Raw genomic sequence first — 21807 nt, 5'->3', positions numbered from 1 at the left:
CTGTCTTTATTGAAGGTTAGAAGGCGAAGGGACTCAGTAAACGTTCACGGGTTGAGACAGAGGACTGTGCCTTAGAGCAACAGGATGTGGTGGGGGTCCCCCGAAGGAGGGCTGAGCAGGCCAGGGGAGAGTCAGGAAATCATAGCCTAAGAGAAATGGTTTGAAAAATCAGGAATATTTAACTAAGAAAAGGCACATCTCAAGAGACATGATATCATGACGATCACACTTCAATAGCAAAAGGGCTGCACGGGGAGCAAGGGCAGGCTACACCCACCATATAGTCCTGAACCCAGAATTCCAGCCCCTGGGTCACAATTGAAAGGTGGTAGAGTCATGCTCAATAGAAGGAAGAAATGTCTTCTAACTGATCCTGGAAAAATAACAGAAAAGTCTGTTTCTCTCTCTTCCCCCCCCCCCCTTAGAAAAGCCTATTTTTAAAAGTGATAACAATAAATTAACATCATCACATGCTTACATTTATTAGGCTGAACCATATTAAATTGCTGATGTTCAACCATTTTGACCTACAGAATGTAAAGAAGGATTTTATAAAACTTAACAGTAGCTAACTTTTCTTATGTAAAGAAGGATTTTATAAAGAAAAGAGTTATGGGCCCCATCAGGCTAAAACAACCTGGGACTTCCCAGGGGCGGTTATCTGCTGCCTTTGTTATGCAAGGTTTTCTGCTGCCTTGGTTATGCAAGGTTGTAACTGCCGGAGAAAGTTTATCTAAGAATGCAACTGAGAAGGTTGAGTAAGGGAGTTTTGCACGAGACAGCTGCTTCTTGCGAGAAGCAGCTCCCATGACTCATGCGCGAAAAATGTTTGTTATCTGCTTCTTGCAAAATGTTCGTTATCTACTTCCTGCATAAAGCAGAACCTGTAACTAATGTTCAACCCTCAAACCCCACACCCTTATCCTGGCCCTCAAAAGGCTTCCCAAAACCCAGGTTCGGGGCTCTCTGTTCCTGCGTGTTCAGTGAGCCCCATGCATGTGTGGTAAATAAACCCCTTGCGTGTTGCATGAGAGAACGTCTCTTGGAGTCCTCCTTTGCGCGGCAAAACTCTCGAATTCTTACATTTGGAGGTCCCACCGAGATCGGCTCTTCGTAGGGGAAGGCTCCAACAGCTCTTTCTCTCGGGGTAAGTAAGGCCTTTTTTGTCTGAGGTGCGATCGCTTAGTCTGTCAGACTGGCAGTGACTGTCGGGGAGTCGCGTGAGCACTCCCCGACTGCAACCGACAGACGTGTCCGGGGTTGCAGGTCACTCTCCCGAGGGACGCCTCGGGATTGGGGGACCTCCGGGGACGCCTGGAGGCTTCCTACAGGGCCGACTCTGATTCTGTTTCCCTTCTGACGGGGGGAGACTCGATCACAGTCATCGGGCCAGTCTGAGCTGTGTCTCTGAAACTGTGTAAACGTGGTGTGCCGGCTCTGTGTGTGTCTGTCTGTATTTGTGTGTTAGGAATTGTTTTTGTTTTACCAAAGATGGGTCAGGGAATGTCGACTCCACTTTCTCTGACCTTAAGACACTGGTCGGAGGTCAGGGAAAGAGGTCAGAATCTATCTCTTATTGTAAAGAAAGGCAAATGGCAGACCTTCTGCTCGGCCGAGTGGCCCTCCTTTAACGTGGAATGGCCTCGTGAAGGAACTTTTCATCTACCCTTGATTCGGGCCGTCAAGTCAGTCATCTTCCGCCCTGACCCGTATGGCCACCCGGACCAGCAGCCCTACATCATGGTTTGGCAGGACCTGTGTGAAAACCCACCTCCATGGGTAAAGCCGTTTCTTACTCCTCTTGGTCAACATGACTCTCACTCTGTACTCCCAATCAAGGTGCCGGGTCCTTCTCAAGCTCCGAAACTCTATCCTTCTTTGTCTCCTGCAGTCCTACCGGAATCCCAATCGGATCTAATCCTCTTCGATGCAGGTCCTTCTTCCCCTCCTCCCTACCCTTCAGCTCCGGTACAGGACCCCCCCTCTCTTAGCTCACCTTCTCCCTCCTCTAGTACTCTCTCTCCGCCCTCTTCCATTCCCTCTCCGCAGGTTCACCAACAGACGATCCCAGATGAACCAGGACCGGCACATAGTACACGAAGCAGACGAGCACTAAGCCCATCTGATGTGGCGGTCACTCTCCCCCTCAGACCGTACGGGCCTCCAGTGGATGACGGACACGGGGGAGAAATGCCCGCTCTACAATACTGGCCCTTTTCCTCCTCTGACTTATATAATTGGAAAAATAATAACCCTCCTTTTTCCGAGGCTCCCACTAGGCTGACTGGATTGGTGGAGTCCCTTATGTTCTCTCACCAGCCCACTTGGGATGATTGTCAACAACTCCTGGGGACTCTCTTCACCACGGAGGAGCGAGATCGGATCCTACTGGAAGCCAGGAAGCAAGTTCCTGGACAAGACGGGAGACCCACCCAACTCCAGCATGTCATCGACGATCGGTTCCCGCTGCGCCGCCCTAATTGGGACCCGAACACCTCTGAAGGTAGGGAGCATCTGTCCATCTATCGCCAGACTCTAGTAGCGGGTCTCCGAGCAGCCGCACGCCGGCCCACCAATTTGGCCAAGGTAAGAGAGGTTATTCAGGGAGCGGACGAATCGCCCTCAGTCTTTTTAGAAAAACTAATGGAAGCATACCGTAGGTATACTCCCTTTGATCCTCAATCGGAGGATCAAAGAGCCTCAGTGGCCATGGCCTTTATCGGCCAGTCAGCTCCAGATATTAGACGCAAGCTGCAGCGCTTAGAGGGGTTGCAGGACCTAGCCTTGCGAGATTTAGTCAAAGAAGCTGAAAAAGTGTTTTATAAGAGAGAAACAGAGGAGGAAAAAGAACAAAGGAGAGAGAGAGAGAGAGAGGAAAAAGAGTTGGTGAGAGAGAGAAGGAGAACGAAAGAATTAACAAAGATCCTGGCCACAGTAGTTGAAAGAAACACTGAAGGTAGAGGACGAGCTGGAGAAAATCCCTCTGGTCGGCGTTATTGTACCCCTCTTAGTCCAGACCAGTGCGCCTACTGCAAAGAAACTGGGCACTGGGCCAAAAACTGTCCGAAAAAACGGAGGGGTACTAGGCCCCCAAATTGGCAACAACCGGCCACATTGGCTCTAGAAAGTGAGGACTAGGGGAGTCAGGGCTCGGCACCCCTCCCCGAGCTCAGGGTAAAATTTAATGTGGAGGGGGTACCAATTAATTTTGAAGTCGACACAGGAGCAGTAGTGTCGGCCCTCCAAGAACCTATAGGCCCACTCTCTACAAAAAGGTCCTTAGTGCGGGGAGCAAATGGCAGTCGCTACCGCGCCTGGACTACTAAAAGAACCATGGACCTGGGGAAGGGGAGGGTTCAACACTCCTTCCTAGTCATTCCTGAGTGCCCTGCCCCGCTTATGGGAAGAGACTTGTTAACTAAACTAAGGGCGAGAATCACCTTCAATCCTAAGGGGCCAAAGGTGGAATTTTTAAACCCGCTAGTAAGCCAACCTGTAATAACTGCCCTCACCTTGCCAGTCGAAGAAGAATATCAGCTGTACATAAAACCAGAACAGCTCCACAGTTCAATTCCTCAGGCCTGGCTTGAAGAATTCCCTAATTCCTGGGCAGAAGTTGCCGGGTTAGGGTTGGCAGTCAATCAGCCCCCAGTAGTAGTGACCCTAAAGCCCACCGCCTCTCCAATTCGGGTAAAACAATACTACTTAAGCAAGGAAGCCCGGGAAGGAATCAAGCCCCATATAGAGAAATTCCTTGGCTTGGGAGTACTTAAGCCCTGTCAATCAGCCTGGAACACTCCCTTATTGCCGGTCAAAAAGCCAGAGACTAGAGACTATAGACCGGTGCAAGACTTACGGGAAGTAAATAGCAGAGTGCAGGATATACATCCTACGGTGCCAAATCCCTATAACCTGCTCAGCACTCTCCATCCTGAAAAGACTTGGTATACTGTGCTTGATCTAAAAGATGCTTTCTTCTGCCTGCCCTTGCATAAGGACAGTCAACCCTTGTTCGCTTTCGAGTGGATCGATCCAGAGACGGGATCCTCGAACCAACTGACTTGGACACGCTTGCCCCAGGGGTTCAAAAACTCCCCCACCATTTTTGACGAAGCTCTTCATAAAGACTTAAGCTCCTTCAGAATTCAGCATCCCAGAGTCACCTTGCTACAATATGTGGACGACTTACTGTTGGCAGCAGACACTAAGGAGGACTGTGAGTATGGAACCCGAAAACTGTTAAGTGAGCTAGCCGCACTGGGGTACCGAGCCTCGGCCAAAAAGGCCCAAATCTGTAAAAGGGAAGTAATCTTCCTGGGATATACTCTTAAGAATGGAAAGCGATGGCTCACTGAGGCTAGAAAGAAAACTGTAACACAGATACCCCCACCCACGACCCGAAAGCAGCTACGAGAGTTCTTAGGGACAGCGGGATTCTGCCGGTTGTGGATCCCAGGGTTTGCAGCCCTTGCTGCCCCATTATTCCCCTTGCTCAAAGGGAGTGCTGATTTCCAGTGGGGAATAGAACAGCAGGAAGCTTTCGACAGCATTAAGAAAGCGCTCCTGTCAGCTCCAGCTTTAACCCTCCCAGACGTGAATAAACCTTTCACGCTCTACATAGAAGAAAGGAGAGGCGTGGCTAGAGGGGTCCTAACACAGGCTTTAGGCCCCTGGAGGAGACCGGTGGCCTATCTGTCCAAGCGATTAGACTCAGTTGCCAGCGGATGGCCACGCTGTCTCAAGGCCATCGCGGCAGCTGCCCTCCTGGCAAAAGACGCAGACAAACTCACTCTAGGACAGAAGCTGACCATAATAGCCCCTCACGCCCTGGAGAGCATAATCCGCCAACCTCCAGATAGATGGATGTCAAATGCCAGAATTACCCACTATCAGAGCATCCTCCTAGACAAAGACAGGGTGACTTTTGGGGCCCCATCAGCTTTAAACCCGGCTACCCTGCTCCCGGACGAGACCGCGGGACCTGTGCTGCACACTTGCCAAGAGATATTAGCTGAAGAGACCGGAATCCGCAGAGACTTAAAAGACCAACCATTACCTAACTCGGAGGTAACCTGGTTTTCGGACGGAAGCAGCTTTCTCCAACACGGTAAGAGGCGAGCGGGAGCAGCGGTAGTCAGTGGGACAAAAGTTATTTGGTCTTCTAGCCTCCCGGAGGGAACATCTGCCCAAAAAGCTGAACTAATTGCCCTCACAAAAGCTCTAGAATTAGCAAAAGAAAAACGAGCGACTATCTATACAGATAGCCGTTATGCCTTTGCTACTGCCCACGTACATGGGGCAATTTACCAACAAAGAGGGCTATTAACCTCAGCTGGTAAAGAAATCAAACACAAGGAGGAAATTCTTAAACTCCTGGCAGCAGTCATGTTTCCCAAAGAACTAGCCATTGTCCACTGTGCTAGCCACCAAAGAGGTTCAGACCCAATAACCATGGGTAATAAGCGAGCAGATGAAGAAGCAAAAGCGGCAGCATTAAGGGACCCTGTAAACTTGGTCCTAATAACCAAAGAAAACCAGCAACCCCCTGAAACACTATCTGAAGTTGCACCCCTAGGAGAATCGGAAGCCCTAGCTTACATACAGCAGGTCCACCAGCTCACTCACCTGGGGACAGGGAAACTACAGCAGCTCCTGCAAGACCAGAGGGAATTGTACCCTCTGGCAGCCTCAAAAAGGAAAGAACTGGCAGATCGCGTAGCCAGAGAGTGTCAGGCATGTCAAATTGTGAACGCCTACCCCACCAAAGCTCCTAACGGAAAAAGACTAAGGGGAACTCGACCTGGGCAGTTCTGGGAAGTCGACTTTACTGAAATTAAACCTGCAAAGTATGGACTTAAATACTTACTAGTTTTTATAGACACCTTTTCAGGATGGGTTGAAGCCTACCCAACTAAGAGAGAAACGGCCCAGGTCGTAGTCAAGAAGATTATGGAAGAAATTTTTCCCCGGTTCGGTCTACCAAAGGTAATAGGGTCAGATAACGGACCCGCATTTGTAGCCCAGGTAAGTCAGGGTGTGGCCAGGATATTGGGGATTGATTGGAAATTGCATTGCGCATACAGACCCCAAAGTTCAGGGCAGGTAGAAAGAATGAACAGGACAATTAAAGAGACCCTAACCAAATTAGCTATAGAGACTGGCTTGAAGGATTGGACCATGCTCCTGCCTTATGCCCTGTTCAGGGCCCGGAATACCCCCTCTGCTCTCATGTGTAATCTAACCCCTTATGAAATCTTGTATGGAGCGCCACCTCCAGTCAAAGACATATCCTCCATTCTAGAGATTAATAGTTCCCTCCATACCCCCTTGCTTGACAGGCTGCGAGCCTTGGAAAAAGCCCAGCGGTTCCTGTGGCGGCAGCTCTCCACCTCCTACCAGCCAGGAGATAACAGAACTCCGCATCAATATCAGGTGGGAGACTTCGTCTACGTCCGCCGCCACCAGGTACAGACTCTTGAACCTCGCTGGAAAGGACCGTATCAGGTACTCTTGACCACCCCCACCGCAGTCAAGGTCGATGGCATCGCATCCTGGATCCATGCGTCTCATCTCAAACCTGCGCCTTCGCCCTCTGAGTCCCAGTGGAAACTGGAAAGGACTGACAATCCTCTCAAGCTGCGGGTTCGTAGGGTTACTACTTCTTCTCCTCCTTCCCCCAGGGGAACCCAATTCCAACCCGCATAAGCCTTGGAAATGGACAATATCCAGATGGGAAAATGGGAAGACTATACAAACTTGGGAGGGAGCAGGGGGGCCTTCGTTCCTGGTACCCCCTTGTAAACTTACCACTCTGGGGAATGAACCCTGTTGTGACCTGACCCCCATTTATCTATGCCCTGCATCCAATCCGGGTAGAAGTTATTGTAACAGCCCAGGACATTATTATTGTGCCTACTGGGGCTGTGAAACCTTAGCAACAAAATGGACAACCTCAGGTGACCCCTTCCTCAAAATAGGATTCCAATGGAACTGTACTAACCGCGGAGGCTGTGGGTCTGAAGGGTGGCTCAGGGAGCGTCTCAGGGCCCACGCCACAGGTGCTAGTCTTAAAACAGATTACTCATACAACCCTTGTGATAAAGTTTGGCTTAATATCACTAACCCTTCAGACGATAGTTGGATAACTGGAAAGACCTGGGGAACCAGATTCTACGAAGCCGGCACAGACAGGGGGGGACTGATGTTCATTAAGAAGGAAGAGATTCCCCAAAAAGCTATCCGGATAGGCCCCAACCCTGTTCTGACTATGAAAAACTCAGGGCCTCGTACAGAACCTGCACCCTCACGAAGGCCTAGCCATACTCCCCAGGACCCCACGAGTTCCATAATTCCCACTTCTTCCCCCCTTCCAACTCCCAATAGTACTTCTCCCTACAATCCAGAGACTCCTGGTGACCGATTATACAACCTAATTCTAGGAGCCTTTTCTGCCCTCAATCACTCCCGAGCTAATCTCACCCAGTCATGCTGGCTTTGCCTGTCGGCTTCGCCGCCCTATTATGAAGGAATAGCTATAAATAAGTCATATACCATCCTCCCTAATGGCACATCTTGCGACTGGGACAGTGACCATAAACTCACCTTGTCTGAAGTTACGGGACAAGGAACTTGTATAGGTAACCCTCCTCCCCACGTTAAAATCTTATGTGCCACCATTAACCAAACCCAAGATAATAATAAATTCCTTCAACCTCCCCCAGGTTTAAAGTGGGCATGTGACACCGGAATTACCCCTTGTGTATCTACAAAGGTTTTTAACAACTCTGTCAACTATTGTGTATTAGTTTCTATATACCCCCGAATTCTCTATCATTCAGAGACAGAATTAGAAACTACACTAATAAGCCAAATCAGATACAAAAGAGAACCAATCTCAATAACTCTAGCAGTCCTTATGGGGGTAACTGTCGCTGCCGGTATAGGCACGGGGACTGCTGCCATTGTACATAGCAATCAACAAACCAGTCAATTACAGGCCGCGATAGATCAAGACTTAAAAGAAATAGAAAGATCTGTCTCAGCCCTTCAGAACTCTCTAACCTCCCTTTCAGAAGTAGTTCTGCAGAATAGGCGGGGACTTGACTTACTTTTCCTCAAAGAGGGGGGACTATGTGCAGCTTTAAAAGAACAGTGCTGTTTCTATGCGGATCACTCTGGTGTTGTTAAAGAGTCCATGACAAAACTCAGAGAGCGCCTTCGTGAAAGACAAAAAGAACGAGAGGCGCAACAGGGGTGGTTTGAATCTTGGTTTACTAAGTCCCCCTGGTTGACAACGCTATTATCTGCTCTCGCTGGGCCCTTAACTGTGTTACTTTTAATAATGACTATAGGACCATGTATTCTAAATAAAATTATACAGTTTTTACAGGGGCAGATTGGAAATGTCAAACTAATGCTCATCAGACAACAGTACTCAGTATTAAATAACCCAGAAAATCTCTAAGATTAGAGATATGTACAAAAAGGAGTGGGGAATGTAAAGAAGGATTTTATAAAACTTAACAGTAGCTAACTTTTCTTATGTAAAGAAGGATTTTATAAAGAAAAGAGTTATGGGCCCCATCAGGCTAAAACAACCTGGGACTTCCCAGGGGCGGTTATCTGCTGCCTTTGTTATGCAAGGTTTTCTGCTGCCTTGGTTATGCAAGGTTGTAACTGCCGGAGAAAGTTTATCTAAGAATGCAACTGAGAAGGTTGAGTAAGGGAGTTTTGCACGAGACAGCTGCTTCTTGCGAGAAGCAGCTCCCATGACTCATGCGCGAAAAATGTTTGTTATCTGCTTCTTGCAAAATGTTCGTTATCTACTTCCTGCATAAAGCAGAACCTGTAACTAATGTTCAACCCTCAAACCCCACACCCTTATCCTGGCCCTCAAAAGGCTTCCCAAAACCCAGGTTCGGGGCTCTCTGTTCCTGCGTGTTCAGTGAGCCCCATGCATGTGTGGTAAATAAACCCCTTGCGTGTTGCATGAGAGAACGTCTCTTGGAGTCCTCCTTTGCGCGGCAAAACTCTCGAATTCTTACAAGAAATGGCAGTTGGAGACAGGTGCACAGGTGGCTCAGTGAAGAATGCTCAAAACCCAGGTTGGATTCTCGGCCCACGCCAAAACAACGTCAGTGTGATATGGTCTGACTCACCACAGCTTCCCATTTCAGAATAATTTCCACGTCCTCTCAGTGGCCTACAAGTACTCACAGACTCTGTTCCACCTGCATCTTTACCATTCCCCCTTCTCTTATGCCCCTACCAACCAATCTGGCCTCAGGGCCTTTGCAATGGCTGCTTCTCCGTCTAGAACATTCTTTCCTCCAGATATAAGCCCCTCCTAGAGGCTTCCTCTGACCCCCCCAATATGAAATAGTCCACTCCCTTTGCCCCCATCCCTCTCTCTTCCCTTACCTCCTCTAGGTCTCTCTGGAACACTTACCGCTATGGACATGCCTTTATTTGCTCACTGTCTGTCTCACCATCACACGTGTGAGTTCCATCAGAGCAGGGACTTTGTTTTTTCCCCTTGCTATATCCCCAGGGTTTGGAATAGCGCCAGACACATGATAAACTCTCAGTCGATATTTCTTTGCATTAATAAAGGAATGAGGAAATTAAATTCCAGAGAGGTCAAATGATTTTCCCAAAGACGCAGTGCTGGTGCCTGGGGAAGTCAAAGGAGGCCCAAGCGTTCACGTCCCAAAGTCCAGACGCCATAACCAGCCACCAGCTCTCCCATCCCTGCACAGCACATCGGTCACTGAGGCTGAATCAAGGCCTCCTGCTGAGGTCCAGGGTTGGGCCCAGTGGTCCCAGAGGTGCTTTCAGTGTTTGAGGTTCTGGTCTCCATAGGCAAGCGTCTATTTTAGGGAGAGAATCATTAGGGCTTTGAGAAAAGCAAGGCTTTAGTCGGCCCTTAGGCTATAGCAGGACTCTCAGGCCCAGACTCTCTTTGCCGGGAGTGTTGACAGGATACTGTTTTGAAAAGAAGTCCCAACCAGTGTCTCTTTGGGGGAGGTGGAACATTAATCTGAGCCTCAAAATATGAAATATTCCCCAGTTAACAAATGAATGCAGGATGTGTTTGCATAGCGACCACCAAGAGAGCAGTATTATGTGGAGAGGAACAAAAAGACAAAGCTCCTCGTTTCAATTCTGGGAGCTGATGGCTCTGCTCTCCCCAGGAGGTTGCCTCTGTGCAGCTAATTACAATGAGTAAAGGAAATGGGAAAGTGAGCGCCGAGGAAAGGATCTTTCTCCTCCCCCAGGTTCTGGCTTTGCAAAGAGCTGGTCTTTTGGTTTTAGAACCCTGGGGGTCAGCAAGATGCGCTCCGTGGTGCTCAGCAGGATGGACCTGTTCTTCTAATATCAGGTCACTGCTAGAACAGCCAGTGTGGACTGTGTGTGTGTGTGAGTGTGTGTATGCGTGTGGCAGTGAGGTGTGTGGCATGGGATGTTATAGAGAGTGGGGATAAGCGTGGGGGTAAGATGCTACAGAGTGTTAATAGACCAAAGTAATCAACTCACATTTGAATAGCATTTAGCAATTTACAAAGGGCTTTTGTATGTCTCATCTCATTGAGTGCTCACAACATTTACAGAAAAAGAAGTCCTAGCACAGGATGGTTGGTGTACTGACCCGCCATGCATCACAGAGCTACCTGAGGCACTCTTGGGGTTTTAACCTAAATCTTCTCATTCCGTGTCCCATGTTCTTTTTATAACTCCTGGGCAATTGTTGACATCTTTCATGGTGGTTCTAAAGAAAGAGGCGAAGAAGGGAAAGAGATAGATGCTCATTCCTTCCCTTTCTCCAAACCAAATGAAGCTAACATTTATGGCACTCATGTGCTAGGAACTCTGCAAAGCACTTTACAAGGGGTAGGAATTATGATTACTCCCATTTCGTAGAGGAGAAAATGAGATGCAGAGATAAAGTAACTTGCCCAAGGACAGGCTGGAGCAAATGGTGGAACCAGGATTTTTAACTCCCTGTATTAGTCAGGATAGGAAAGGTATGTTGCAATAACAACAGCAACGAAACATCCAAATTCCCACATCTTAACAAAGATTCATTTCTCCTGCAAACTACATGTTCATCATAAGCTGGCAAAGGAGCTTGCTTCACATCATCACTCAGACCCGAGCAGAGAGAGATTCCGCTGTTATGAAGCTGTGCCATCTTGAATAAATGGTCTCCTCGGTCACAATGGCAGGGGAAGAAAGAGCTGGAGGGCCTCACATGAGCAATTAAATACTTAGGTCTGGAAGTGACCCGTAACTTCTTTTTGTAGAGCATTGGCCAAATCTAGTCACACCAGCCTTGCCCAGCAACTAGGCGACTCGGTGCGTGTCGATCATGTCTCTCAGTTTGGCAGACTGACCCAAGAGTCCATACTTCTAGCCACCATGTCATACCACTTCCTCTAGGGGAAATCGCCTTCTGCATCGTTCATGGGTTCCCTCTGACTCCTTCTCTCCTTCCCTCCACATCCCTGCACTCTCCCAGGACACACAGGCCTGACACTCTGTTGGGTAATGCAGAGACTAAACTAACTGATGCGTGATCTCTGCCTTCAAGTAACCTCATTTTAAGAGGGAAATGCTAACCTGTCAAACACAAAAGCCCTATGATGGAAGCAAAGGTTATAAATGAGATCAGTGTGGCACAGATAACTGTTGTGGGACTCCCCAGGAGGGAGAGGAGGTGAGAAGTTGAATGAGTCAGGCAAGGCTTCCTGCAGGAGATGGCATGTGCTCGGAGCCCTAAAGATAATTTGGAAATGGAAAGGTAAAGGGACATGGGCATGCCAGGCATGGCAAAGAGCTTGGACAAAAGCACATAGGCAGGATAGAGCAGGGTGTGCCACAAACAAGGCATCGTTCCATCTGACTGGTGGTGGAACCAGGGTAAGTGAAGGTGAGAGGGGTGTGAAGGACTGATCCTTTGGGATCTTTGGAGAATTTAGCTTGGAGCGGGATCAAGAATGACTTGAAACTTCACACTTTGGTGTGAAAGTGCAGAAAGGAGCAGGATTATGCCTAGGTTAAGAACATCTAGTAATCTGCAAAGCTTGGTGATAAATGGGGTATTCATGTTATTATTCCTTGTCCTCAGGCTGGAGGTGATGTGTGAGAGGAGCTGGGGCTGCTGCACAGGAAGAAACCTCAGAAAGAAGGACACACCACCGTGGCCTGTCTTGAAGTTAGGCAAGAGGGTGGGTTTACGCCCTTGGAGCCCAATGTAGTACCCAATACTATTAACAGATTTGTCCCAAAGTACCTGCTGGCCCTGCGCTGGGCTCCCACAATACAGAAATAAATATAATGTGTCCCAAGAGGACACACAGCCCAGGAAGCACCCCGACCAACACCACTTGGCCTAGCAGAATTCCCCTGGGCTTCCATGTTTGCACACCCTTGCTTCCTCTCCCCTCTTCCCCCCCACCCCCGACTCTCTTCTCTTTATTTGCTTCTGAGTCCCGACTGTCAGTGCAGTGCTCACCTGTGCCAGGTCACCATACCTGGCTGCAGCCTCTGGATCCACCCTGTCTCTGGGCCTCTCATTCTCACCCGGGCTGGACTCACCTTAGGCTACCTATAGGCTTTCTGTCCTGGCCGCCTACCTCCAGACTCCAATCTCCACTGGCCCCTGCCTCCCCCCACTCCCAGCTCCAGGGCTGAGATCTCCAATCTGCTTGGAAACAGGTTACATTATAGCTAAGTTTTTTTTTTTAGCTCTTAAATCCTATCGCTTTCTCTGACTTGTGTTTTCTGTCCCTTGTGTACAAAATGGCTACTGTAGATCGTCTTTAGTTTGCTTGGTGATTATCTGGATGATCAAAACAATAAATCCTTGCATTTCTCTAATGATTTATATTTTTCAAAAACATTATCTGAAAACGATTTTGGTTATCCTCAGACACTCCTGTGAAACAGAGCAAGTAAAATCCGTGTGAACTCTGATACCAAATTCAGAGGATTTAAGATTTCTCAGCATGAGAGCCTCTCAGTATGTGCACTGCTTTGCCATCATTTTCTCCACTAGATGTTCTAAAGGTTGGAGACTTGGTAACTTTGCCCTTAACCCAAAGCACAGCTCTTCAATCGATGGAGCCAACCCAGCTTGCATTTCCATCCCAGTTCCTTTGGGATCTGGCTCCCAGATTGAAAGTGCCCCCCCCACCCTTTCCTCCCCGTGATCAGATTTGGCACTGAATATTGGATGCTGTGTGCCAAAAGCACGGAGCCTCTAGCCGCTTGTCCCTACACTGTCATAAGTGGCCTCAGGGTTCTGCAGCAATCACAAGCTGGTGAATAAAATGTGTTTGCCCTAAGGCCTGGAGGTGACACAAATACAGTGTCTGTATCTCAATCCAAAAATCTATTTTCCCCAAAGCCAGACCATTTCGCCCAAAATCAGACAGGCTTTGAAGTAACTGGAGCTGCTCATGCAATAAATAACACAAAACATGGTACTTTTTAAAACATTTATATTTATATATATAAAAATTAAATATATATAATATAGAGTGTGTTTAAGACTAAAAATATAGTACATAATATTTAAAAAAAAGGAAAATGAAAAAAGGCAGAATAGGAAAAGGTGTGAGGGACACACAGATACACATTGCTAAAAATCTACGATGGTTCGTCCTAACAAAAATAATATTTTTTTTCCTCTTCTCTTATTTATCATCATGGATCCATTTATCATTAGGGTTTGGGGGGAGGAAATTCAACTGGAGCCAGAAAAGGAGTTGCAATCCCAAGAAAGGCTGGGGTTAAAAATGGTGACCGCAGGGAGCCCTGGGCTTCTTTCCGGTGAAATTGGAGGCAGCAAAATCTTCTGGGTCACTATTGCTAACAGGATTGTATCAGGAGTTTGTATTGGCAATTTGGCCGCTCTCTCCCCAGTCAGGGATGTTCTCAAGGGAAAGCATTTGAAGGGCAGAGTGAAAAGAAAAACCGGTGGCCTAGCACGCCAAAAGGCCAATGGTTGTGACCAGCGAAAAACTAGGAATGGGAAACAAGGGACAAGAGGAAAGAGTGATCATCTATGCAAATGAAGTCATTATTATTGTTTTCAAGGGCAGGCTTGTACCAGAGCTGCCCAGTATGGCCTGTGACTTCTGTGCAGCAATTATTTCTCCAGGGACAGGGACTGGAGTTCCCTCACAGTGATGCAAGAAAAATGGGATTCTGTCCCCACCTCCCAAATCCAGAAATCTCCCAAGCCACACGTTTCTAGTCCTCTACACCAGCCCAGAGGCGGAGGGGTCTGGACTGAGCTAATGAAGGAGACCCGTGCCACCGGGAAAGGGGCTGGCCTCCAGGAGAGGGGAGTTACCACTGGGAGAGGGGATGGAAGGGGGAGGCAGGAAAAAGGGAATGGGATATTTAAATGCTAATTTTATAGCCTCTTCACAAAAATAAATGTCTTTCAATTACATCCATTGGTCTGTATACTTCAATGTTCCATGTCGCCTCCTTGCTGGTCCCATCAGGGTCAGGAGCGTCACTAATGCCTTTCAGGGGATCCCCTCACTAAGCAGAAGGGCCTACGGAGGCACAGTGTGGTGACATGGCTCGGGTCCCACAGCGCTAAAATGGTAGAGAAGCCAGGGTTTCCAAGGCTGAGGTGGGGCTGAGCCAGATCGGATGAACTGGGGTACTTAGCTCTAACGTGGTTTTCTCACACCCTGAATGGCCCGATGGGGCTGTGTATGTGGACCAGGTATACCGAGAGGCCATCTGATCCCACTTAAGGAGCTCAGGCCTCCTGGCTCCTGACAGAGGTCCTAGGGGTTAGAGAGAGGCCCCCAGGGCAAAAGAGACTCCAGTGCAAACAGCTGCATCCCGTAAAGCAGAAAAAGCCCCTCCTTGAAATTATGCAGAAAGCAATTGCTGGAATCAGGATAGGCATAGTATCTGGAGCCAGGGTGGCCAAAACCTTCTTCATTTCACGCATGACAACTGTGAGAGCACAGCAGGCACTGGCCTCTTTCCTTTCTAATTTTTTAAGGTTTTTGCTTCATGTAAACTTTGTGGCTGGGCTTTGAGGGATGCGGGCAAACTGGGCCCTCCATGAAGTACAGAGACCACAACTCAGCCAGAACAAGAAGTCTTTTAAGATGCAGAATTCATGTCAAAACAGCTGTTCTCCTCTTTCCTCTACCGTTAGTAGTGGTTCCCCTTCCAGCCTGCTCCTTCTAGGAGTCGGCTGTACTCGCTCCTCTAGCTCAGGATGCCCTAGATACAGGTCTCACCTTGCTCTGCAAGTGGGGTGAGCCGTCTCCGAGCCAGGGCAATGCTCCTGGGGACTGCAGGAGGGGGCTCCCATTTGTCCCCACAGAGGAAATTGCCTGAAACCTCAGCACACGGCAAACGAGCGTCACTGTCACCCTGCCCTGGCCGAAGACACTTCTGCAAATCTTTGACACAGGTAACCCAAAGGCCAAAGGATAACTCAAATCGATTTCACTGAGATTTAGGATGTGCTTTTAGCTGCTATTTGTGATAAGGGGGTTTCTTATGGAAATTCATTCCTAATACTTCGAATGAGAGAAGGAAGCCTGCGTCGAAAGCCTCTTTCACGACGAGAGGCGAAACTCCCAGCTCCCCTTCTCTGGTCCTCCTCAGTTGTTGTTCCCAACAACCTGTCAGGAATGGGAAACTCCCCTGCCCCAACAGCAAAAGCAGAATTTTCGATTATTGCAACCCTTCTCTGTCATTTTACAGGTCAGAATATTGGGGGATAATGAATGCAAAGAGGTTACCCAAGGTCACTCAGTAAATAGCAGCTTCAGAACCGGGTCCCAGGCCTCCCCACGTCCAGCCACATGTCTTTCCCGTAAAACAAGAGAGTCAAAGGAGCTCAGGATCATCGAGGACACCACATCAATAAGTATAGAGACACCGTGCTAGAAAATTCTCCAGCTTTGGATAACAGACCTAGTGATCAAGGGCACCTTCCATTCCCCAGAAAAGCTGTTTCCTGCGGCTTAATAGGCAGGTCCCAGTTCAGATTCCGATAGGACAGGAAGGTATGCTGCAGAGTCTGCCTTGCCGCCCGATGTTCCCTGGCCTTGCTCAGTTCTCCCTACCGAGGCGGCCCCAGCTACTGTGCTAAGACCAGAGAACAGTGAAGTCACTGTAACAGTGAAGTAACAAGCTCCAGATAACTAAGCTTCTTTTCTCAACCAGCATCCCTGAAGAATGATCAGAGTTATCTAGCGACCTTGGTCCCCTCCTCCCTGTCATTTTAACAGAAGCCGCCCAACGCTTACAACAAAAAGGGGGGAAATAGGAGAACCTGGCCAAACTCAATACCAAAAAGTTTTTGGAGTATTCATGTTTCAAAAGCCACTATCTGTTTGGATCATCCATGGCTTCTGGTTTTTGTGAAAATAATCGAAATTTGCATGGATTTGTCTGCACAGGAAACTGCATCCTTCCTAGTCCTTCCCACTGAGCTCCCATAAGGGACTCTGCAGGAAGGTGTCAGCTTTCAGGGGTGGCGTGTCTGCGTAAGACCCCAAGATGGGCCAGCTGCACGGGCACTCCCATGCTGAAAAAGAGACATGGAGGCTACCTGTGAGGCTGGAACTGGGGAGACTCTTCCTGGGTGTTATCTGGTCTCTACCAGAGAGTGGCTGGCAGGGAATGTCACCTGCAGACCCATCCGTAAGGGTGCTGATGGCCCGTGGCTGATGAGCATGTAACTCATTAAAACGAACATGACAAGTGAATGGTGACCAGCAAGACAGGGCAACGTGCATTCTGGGAGCCGCGCCGGAGGCCCACCCCCACTCCCCACCCCTGGCGTGGAGTCCGGGAGACAGAAACAGGATGGCAGACACTGATTCTCGGTTCAGGGAGGCAAGGGCAGGGGCAGGGGCTCTCTTTGGAGCGCCTGTAGTCTTTGGTCAGAAGGTGGTGGCTGAGAAACGGTGGTGTGGAATGTGTGGGGTGCATGTGAATGTGGGGGTGCAAGGGGAGAAAGGGGGGCCGTGGAATGCCTGCAGTGCCCGTCCGCGCCCGTCTCCCAGTCAGAGCAAGTTCTGGTCGGGGACCATATCCTGTCCCCCTTCCTCTCCAGTCCCCTCACCCGCTTTTCCCCCTAACACTGTGACACTGGACAGCGTGACACTTCTAAGAACCCGCTCCCTCGCAGCCGCCCGCCCCAGGCGGGGCAACCAAAGCTGGACACGGCAAGGCACTGAAAGTAGAAGGAATCTGATTGGTCCAAGAAAAAAAAAAGAAATAAACAGACCATCCCCCATGGCCCCTGGGAGATAGCCTCTCTGACCAGCTGGGGGCCTCGGGGCAGGCCAGCAGAGTCTGAGTGCCAGGTCCCTTCCCTAACCCACCCTCGGGACAGGTTCTCCCAGCCCCAATGTATAAAATTGGATTCAAAGTGCTTGGAGACCAGAAGAGTGGAAGAGGGTGCTGGGAACTCAGTGGAGTAGAACAGGCCCCTCCTTTCCTTTCCAGGGGGACTTGTATTTGGGTGGGGAAATCCCTACAGCTTCTTTCCAAATGAGGTTTTCATTGTTTTGGAAAAATAGCCTATAGCACCCTGGCTCCCACCCCACAACTCCTCAGGTAGGCTCAGGAGTTAAAGTTAGGAAGGGGGGCAGACAAGGGAGAAGAGGGGGCCTGGAGGGGCTACCCCTAGTGTTGGTTGTGGAAACTGCTATGGACCATGCAGCTGTCTCTTGCTGGTGAATCAGGACGTGGTTCCTGGCCTTTCCTTTCTCCTCCTGCAACCCCTGACTTATCTGTCTGGTCCCACACGGAGGAGAAGGAAAGGAGACAGCGCTGCTGGGGATACCTGGACCCCCTGCAGACTGGCAACAGATGTCCACAGCGGGCAGCCAGGATGACTGGCCTTTTGACCCCAGCTGAGGAGGGCTGGATTTGAACTTAGTACCAGGGTTGTGTTCTGTAGACAGAGCTGAAATAAACCCAATGGCCCTTGTGCAGTCCCCTGAGGGATGGGGGACAGATGCGTGCAGGCCTTGAATGCAGATAGCAGAGGGACTGGCTGGGCTATCCCGCTTCCCACCTCTACATGTCAGAGCCACCCTTAGGCCAAAGCCTGACCGTCCCTGCGTGGCCCCCTCTCAGCTTGTGGGAGCCCAGAGGGGTGGGATAGAAAGGGATTGCAAAAAAGTGACCCCCTCTGCTCTCCCCAACCCTCACTTTCCCTGACCGCATGGTGGGGCCAGGCAGGAGCGCAGGTCGGAAGAGACACATCCTCCCGAAGAAGAGGGAAGGGCAGGCCCAGCGGCCGGGGCGCGCGCGGAGCACCATCCTCGGGACGTTGTATTTCTGGGAGACCCGCTCCCCACCTGCCACGGCGGGAGGAGGAAGGCTGGTCCAAGACGGGAGCAACGAGCCACGCCCCTGAATATCAGGGAACAGCGGTGAGCGCCTTCGCCTCTGCCCCGCAGAGGTGCCGCAGCCGGGCTCTGGCCTCTACACGTGAGTCTGCATGCGCTGCTGGAACCGCTGGCCGTAGTCCGAGTGCTGGGACGTGTAGGAGAACCGGGTGGCCGTGGCGTACTTGCCGATGGGGTCATAGGCCTCATACGGGGTCCGCTCCAGGCCGGAGGGAGGAGCCTGCGGGTAGCCCAGTCGGTAGGTGGGATACCCGGCCGCCCCGGGGAAGGGGTGGGAGTTGAACTTCTCGTAGTTCTCGTAGGACAGCTGGCTGGCGGTGTCGGCGGCCGCCGGGGCGGCGGGGCCAGGGGCGGCGGGCTCGGGGCCGTAGTCGGAGGCCGGGGCCCGGCTGTAGGTGCTGAGCTGGGCGTAGCCGCTGGAGTGGGAGAGGCGGGAAGAGGGGCGGCCGTCGAAGCGGGCGGGGCCCGGGGCGCGGTAGTCGGCGTAGAGCACGGCCCGGGAAGACGGCCGGTCCTCATGCGCACGCACGTTGTAGTAGCCGTTGGTGGGGTCCTGGCGGGCAGCAGGAGGGCCGGGGGCGTTAGTGTCCCCCGGCCTCCCGGGGGGCTCCCCCTCTGTCCCCGCCCCGGGTCCCCAGCCTGCACTCCAGCCCCTCCGTGCCCGCACACACATCCCTGAACATTCCTCCCCAAACCTGCCCCAGGCCCCGGAACCCCGCCTTTCCACCCGGCCCTCGCGCCCCCACCCCCACCTTCATCTCATACTCCTCGCGGGTGTCGATGGTGTCACAGCGCAGGTCCTGCTTCACATCCACGTCATCCTTAAAGGACTGCAGGGCGGCAGGAGGGGGTGTCAGGAGCCGAGGCCCTGCTCTGTCCCCCCCCCCACGACCCCCGCAGCCACTAGCAGTGAAGGGGCTGGAGTCCCAGGCACACTGGAGCTTTGCACGGTGTCCCAGCAGAGGCTCTGGGAGGGGGGGGGGCGGGGTCAGGGTGGGAAGGGACCAGGGACCTGGGTCCCGGCCGTGACTGTGCCGCTAGCAGGCAGCATGCTCGGGCGTGTCACCGCCCTTCTCTGGAACTGTGTCCTCATCTGCGCCACGAGGCAGCGGGACCCGATCCTTCCAAGGGTGCCAAGTGGGGAGTGGGCCGGGGCGGACGGGGCCCTCACCGAGTAGATGGCTTTCATGACGCGGGTCGCGGTGGAGACGCTGGCGGTGTCGTCCTCCCGGTCGGAGTGCATGGTGAGCGGCTCGCGGTTCACCGTCTCCACCTTGATGTCCAGCTTCCTCAGGGTCACGTCCTTGCGACCTGGGACAGGAAGAGGCCGGCTGGGCCTGGCGCCTTCCGCCACGCCTCGCCCATCCCAGGCACGGCCGGCCGGGGGCCCTGCAGGTGGCCCGTCCCCGGGACCCCGCTGCCGGGGCGGGGGCTGGGACCCGCGCAGCACCCATACTCACTGCCTTTGCGGCGCCGGTAGAGGGAGAACACCAGGACGATGAAGAAGAGGATGAGCAGGATGCCCGCGCCGATGGTGGCCCCGGCAATGATGCCCACGGGCAGCACCTCTTCAGGTGAGGGGAGGAAAGGAGGAGAGGTGAGGCTGGAGCCACACTGGGGCCTGAGCTTGTTTTTTGGCGAAAGGTCAGGCCCCATGCTACCCTGGCAATCCTGGGTGGTCCACAAGGGTTGAGTTTCACCCAAGCGTGTGGGCAGCGTGGGGTTTGATCACAGTGGGACTGTGGCTGGATTTAGGCCTGAGCTTCAGCTTGATCAGAGTTGGGTTTATGGTCAGCTGTTTCTCAGCCTAGGTCTCAGCCCTGCAGTAAGGTGTCCGTCTGACCCTGTCCTTGGTTGTCTGCCTGTCTTTCTCCTTCAGCCCACCTGCCTGGGAAGTCCTCTCCAGAGTCTCCCATCTGCATTCCCCCTTCTTTTACCACCTTCCGTGTCCACCCATTGTGACCAGCCCATCCATACCCCAGGCTCCAAACAGCACTCCCTCCTTAGCTCTCCCTGCTCCCCAGAGTGGAGAAGGTACCAAGAATCCTGCCCCCAGCCTCCTCACTCTTCTTGGGAGTCCTGGTTTCACCCAGATCCTGCGGAAGCCTCTTTCCCTCCAGAAAGCCTCCCTGCCAGGTCCCACCTGTCTCTGTCTGCTGTGTGCTCCCTGACCCCTCGCTGGCAGCTGAGACTCAACTGAGAGTATCTCCAGTCTTTTTCCATCAAGCGCCCCATCTTCTGAGTGAACCAATTTTGACTGGTTCTCAAAATTAAAACAAATAAAAAAACCCTAACTTTCCCTTATCAGTTGGGAGTTCCCAAAAGTCAAAGGCAATGCTTCTTTCATCACACTAGAAGTCACCTAAAGGAGGGGATGTGCCTCTCATTTCAGACTAAGGATTCTTCAAGAAGCAGGAGAGAGGGCGGACTAAAACTTACTGAGCATCTATTATATGCCAGATATTTGATAAATGTTCTCTCATTCAGTTCTCACTGCCACCCAATGAGATACGTAGTGTTACTGCCTTTTACAGCTCATTTGATTTTTCTCAGTGTGAACTTATTTGCCACCACTCCATCAGTTCCTCCACTAAACTGAAAGTTCCTCTAAGGCAGGGACCATGTCTCATTCACACCTGTCCCTGCAGTCCCTAGTTTGGTGCCCGGCACACAGCAGGTGCTCAATAAATGTTTAAAGAGTGAGTGACTCTCCCTAGCTGAGCAGTGGGACCAGGTTCTGGTGGGGAGGCCAGGGAGAGTTCTCTTCCCCTGAGTCCTGGCCCCAGGAGAGGAGAGGGAGCGGGGTCCTGAGCCGCCCTGCTCCCCGGCGGGGCTGCCAGTCACCTCGCTCTTCCAGCTGGATGATGGCTGTGCCCGGCCCGAAGCTGTTCCAGGCAGTGCAGTTGTAGTGGGTCTGGAAGTCGGCCTCTATGACGTTGTTGATGGTGAGCGTGGACAGCACCCCGCTGCCCGAGTTGGTCCTCTCCACCGTGTAGCGTTCCAGGGTCCCCACCTCCAGGAAGTTCTCCTTCCATGCCCATGCCTGGGATGGGGAGGACAGGAGGGGGGTAAGGAGGGGGCTGGTGGCAGAAGCACACAGCCAGGTATCACTGGACCCACCCTCAAGGCATCCTCAATCCCCTGTGCTGTTTGCACCCCTAAGTCCAGCCAGGCACTCACCCTTTAACCTCAAGCCGCATGTGCCACCCAAACCCTTGGCACTGAATCTCTATTCTCGGAGAAGTGCTTCCCAAACAAATCAGATCTGCCCAGGGAGATTCTTTAAAACGTGGGTTCTCGGGGACTATTTTCTAAATATGAACCTTCAGGGGACAGTCTGTTTTAAAGATCCCTGTGTGATGTGGTTGCAGCTGATCAGGGAACCCCTGAT

General features: G+C 51.3%; 1 protein-coding gene and 1 long non-coding RNA gene across 4 annotated transcripts in view; one reads left to right on the top strand and one right to left on the bottom strand.

The window, feature by feature from the left end:
- Positions 1-13515: 13515 nt before the first annotated feature.
- The window catches only part of KIRREL1 (kirre like nephrin family adhesion molecule 1), a 97074-nt gene continuing 88782 nt past the window's right edge, over positions 13516-21807 (bottom strand). For all 3 annotated transcript variants that reach the window (XM_077156568.1, XM_077156569.1, XM_077156570.1), the window contains 5 exons: positions 21261-21459; positions 19877-19984; positions 19588-19727; positions 19169-19246; positions 13516-18969 (listed from right to left, as the gene is read on the bottom strand). In XM_077156568.1, coding sequence (XP_077012683.1) covers positions 18493-18969; positions 19169-19246; positions 19588-19727; positions 19877-19984; positions 21261-21459 — 1002 coding nt within the window. In that variant the 3' untranslated portion in view covers positions 13516-18492. The remainder of the gene's footprint in view (positions 18970-19168; positions 19247-19587; positions 19728-19876; positions 19985-21260; positions 21460-21807) is intronic.
- Positions 18325-21107, top strand: LOC143680010 (uncharacterized). The gene is made up of 3 exons (XR_013174010.1): positions 18325-18498; positions 19897-19990; positions 20296-21107. It is a non-coding gene; the product is annotated as an uncharacterized LOC143680010 (long non-coding RNA).

This window comes from Tamandua tetradactyla, chromosome 4, assembly GCF_023851605.1.
Source record: "Tamandua tetradactyla isolate mTamTet1 chromosome 4, mTamTet1.pri, whole genome shotgun sequence".
Classification (NCBI taxonomy): Eukaryota; Metazoa; Chordata; class Mammalia; order Pilosa; family Myrmecophagidae; genus Tamandua; species Tamandua tetradactyla.
Note: the sequence above shows the minus strand (reverse complement) of the source record. Positions and strands in the feature narration are given on the sequence as shown.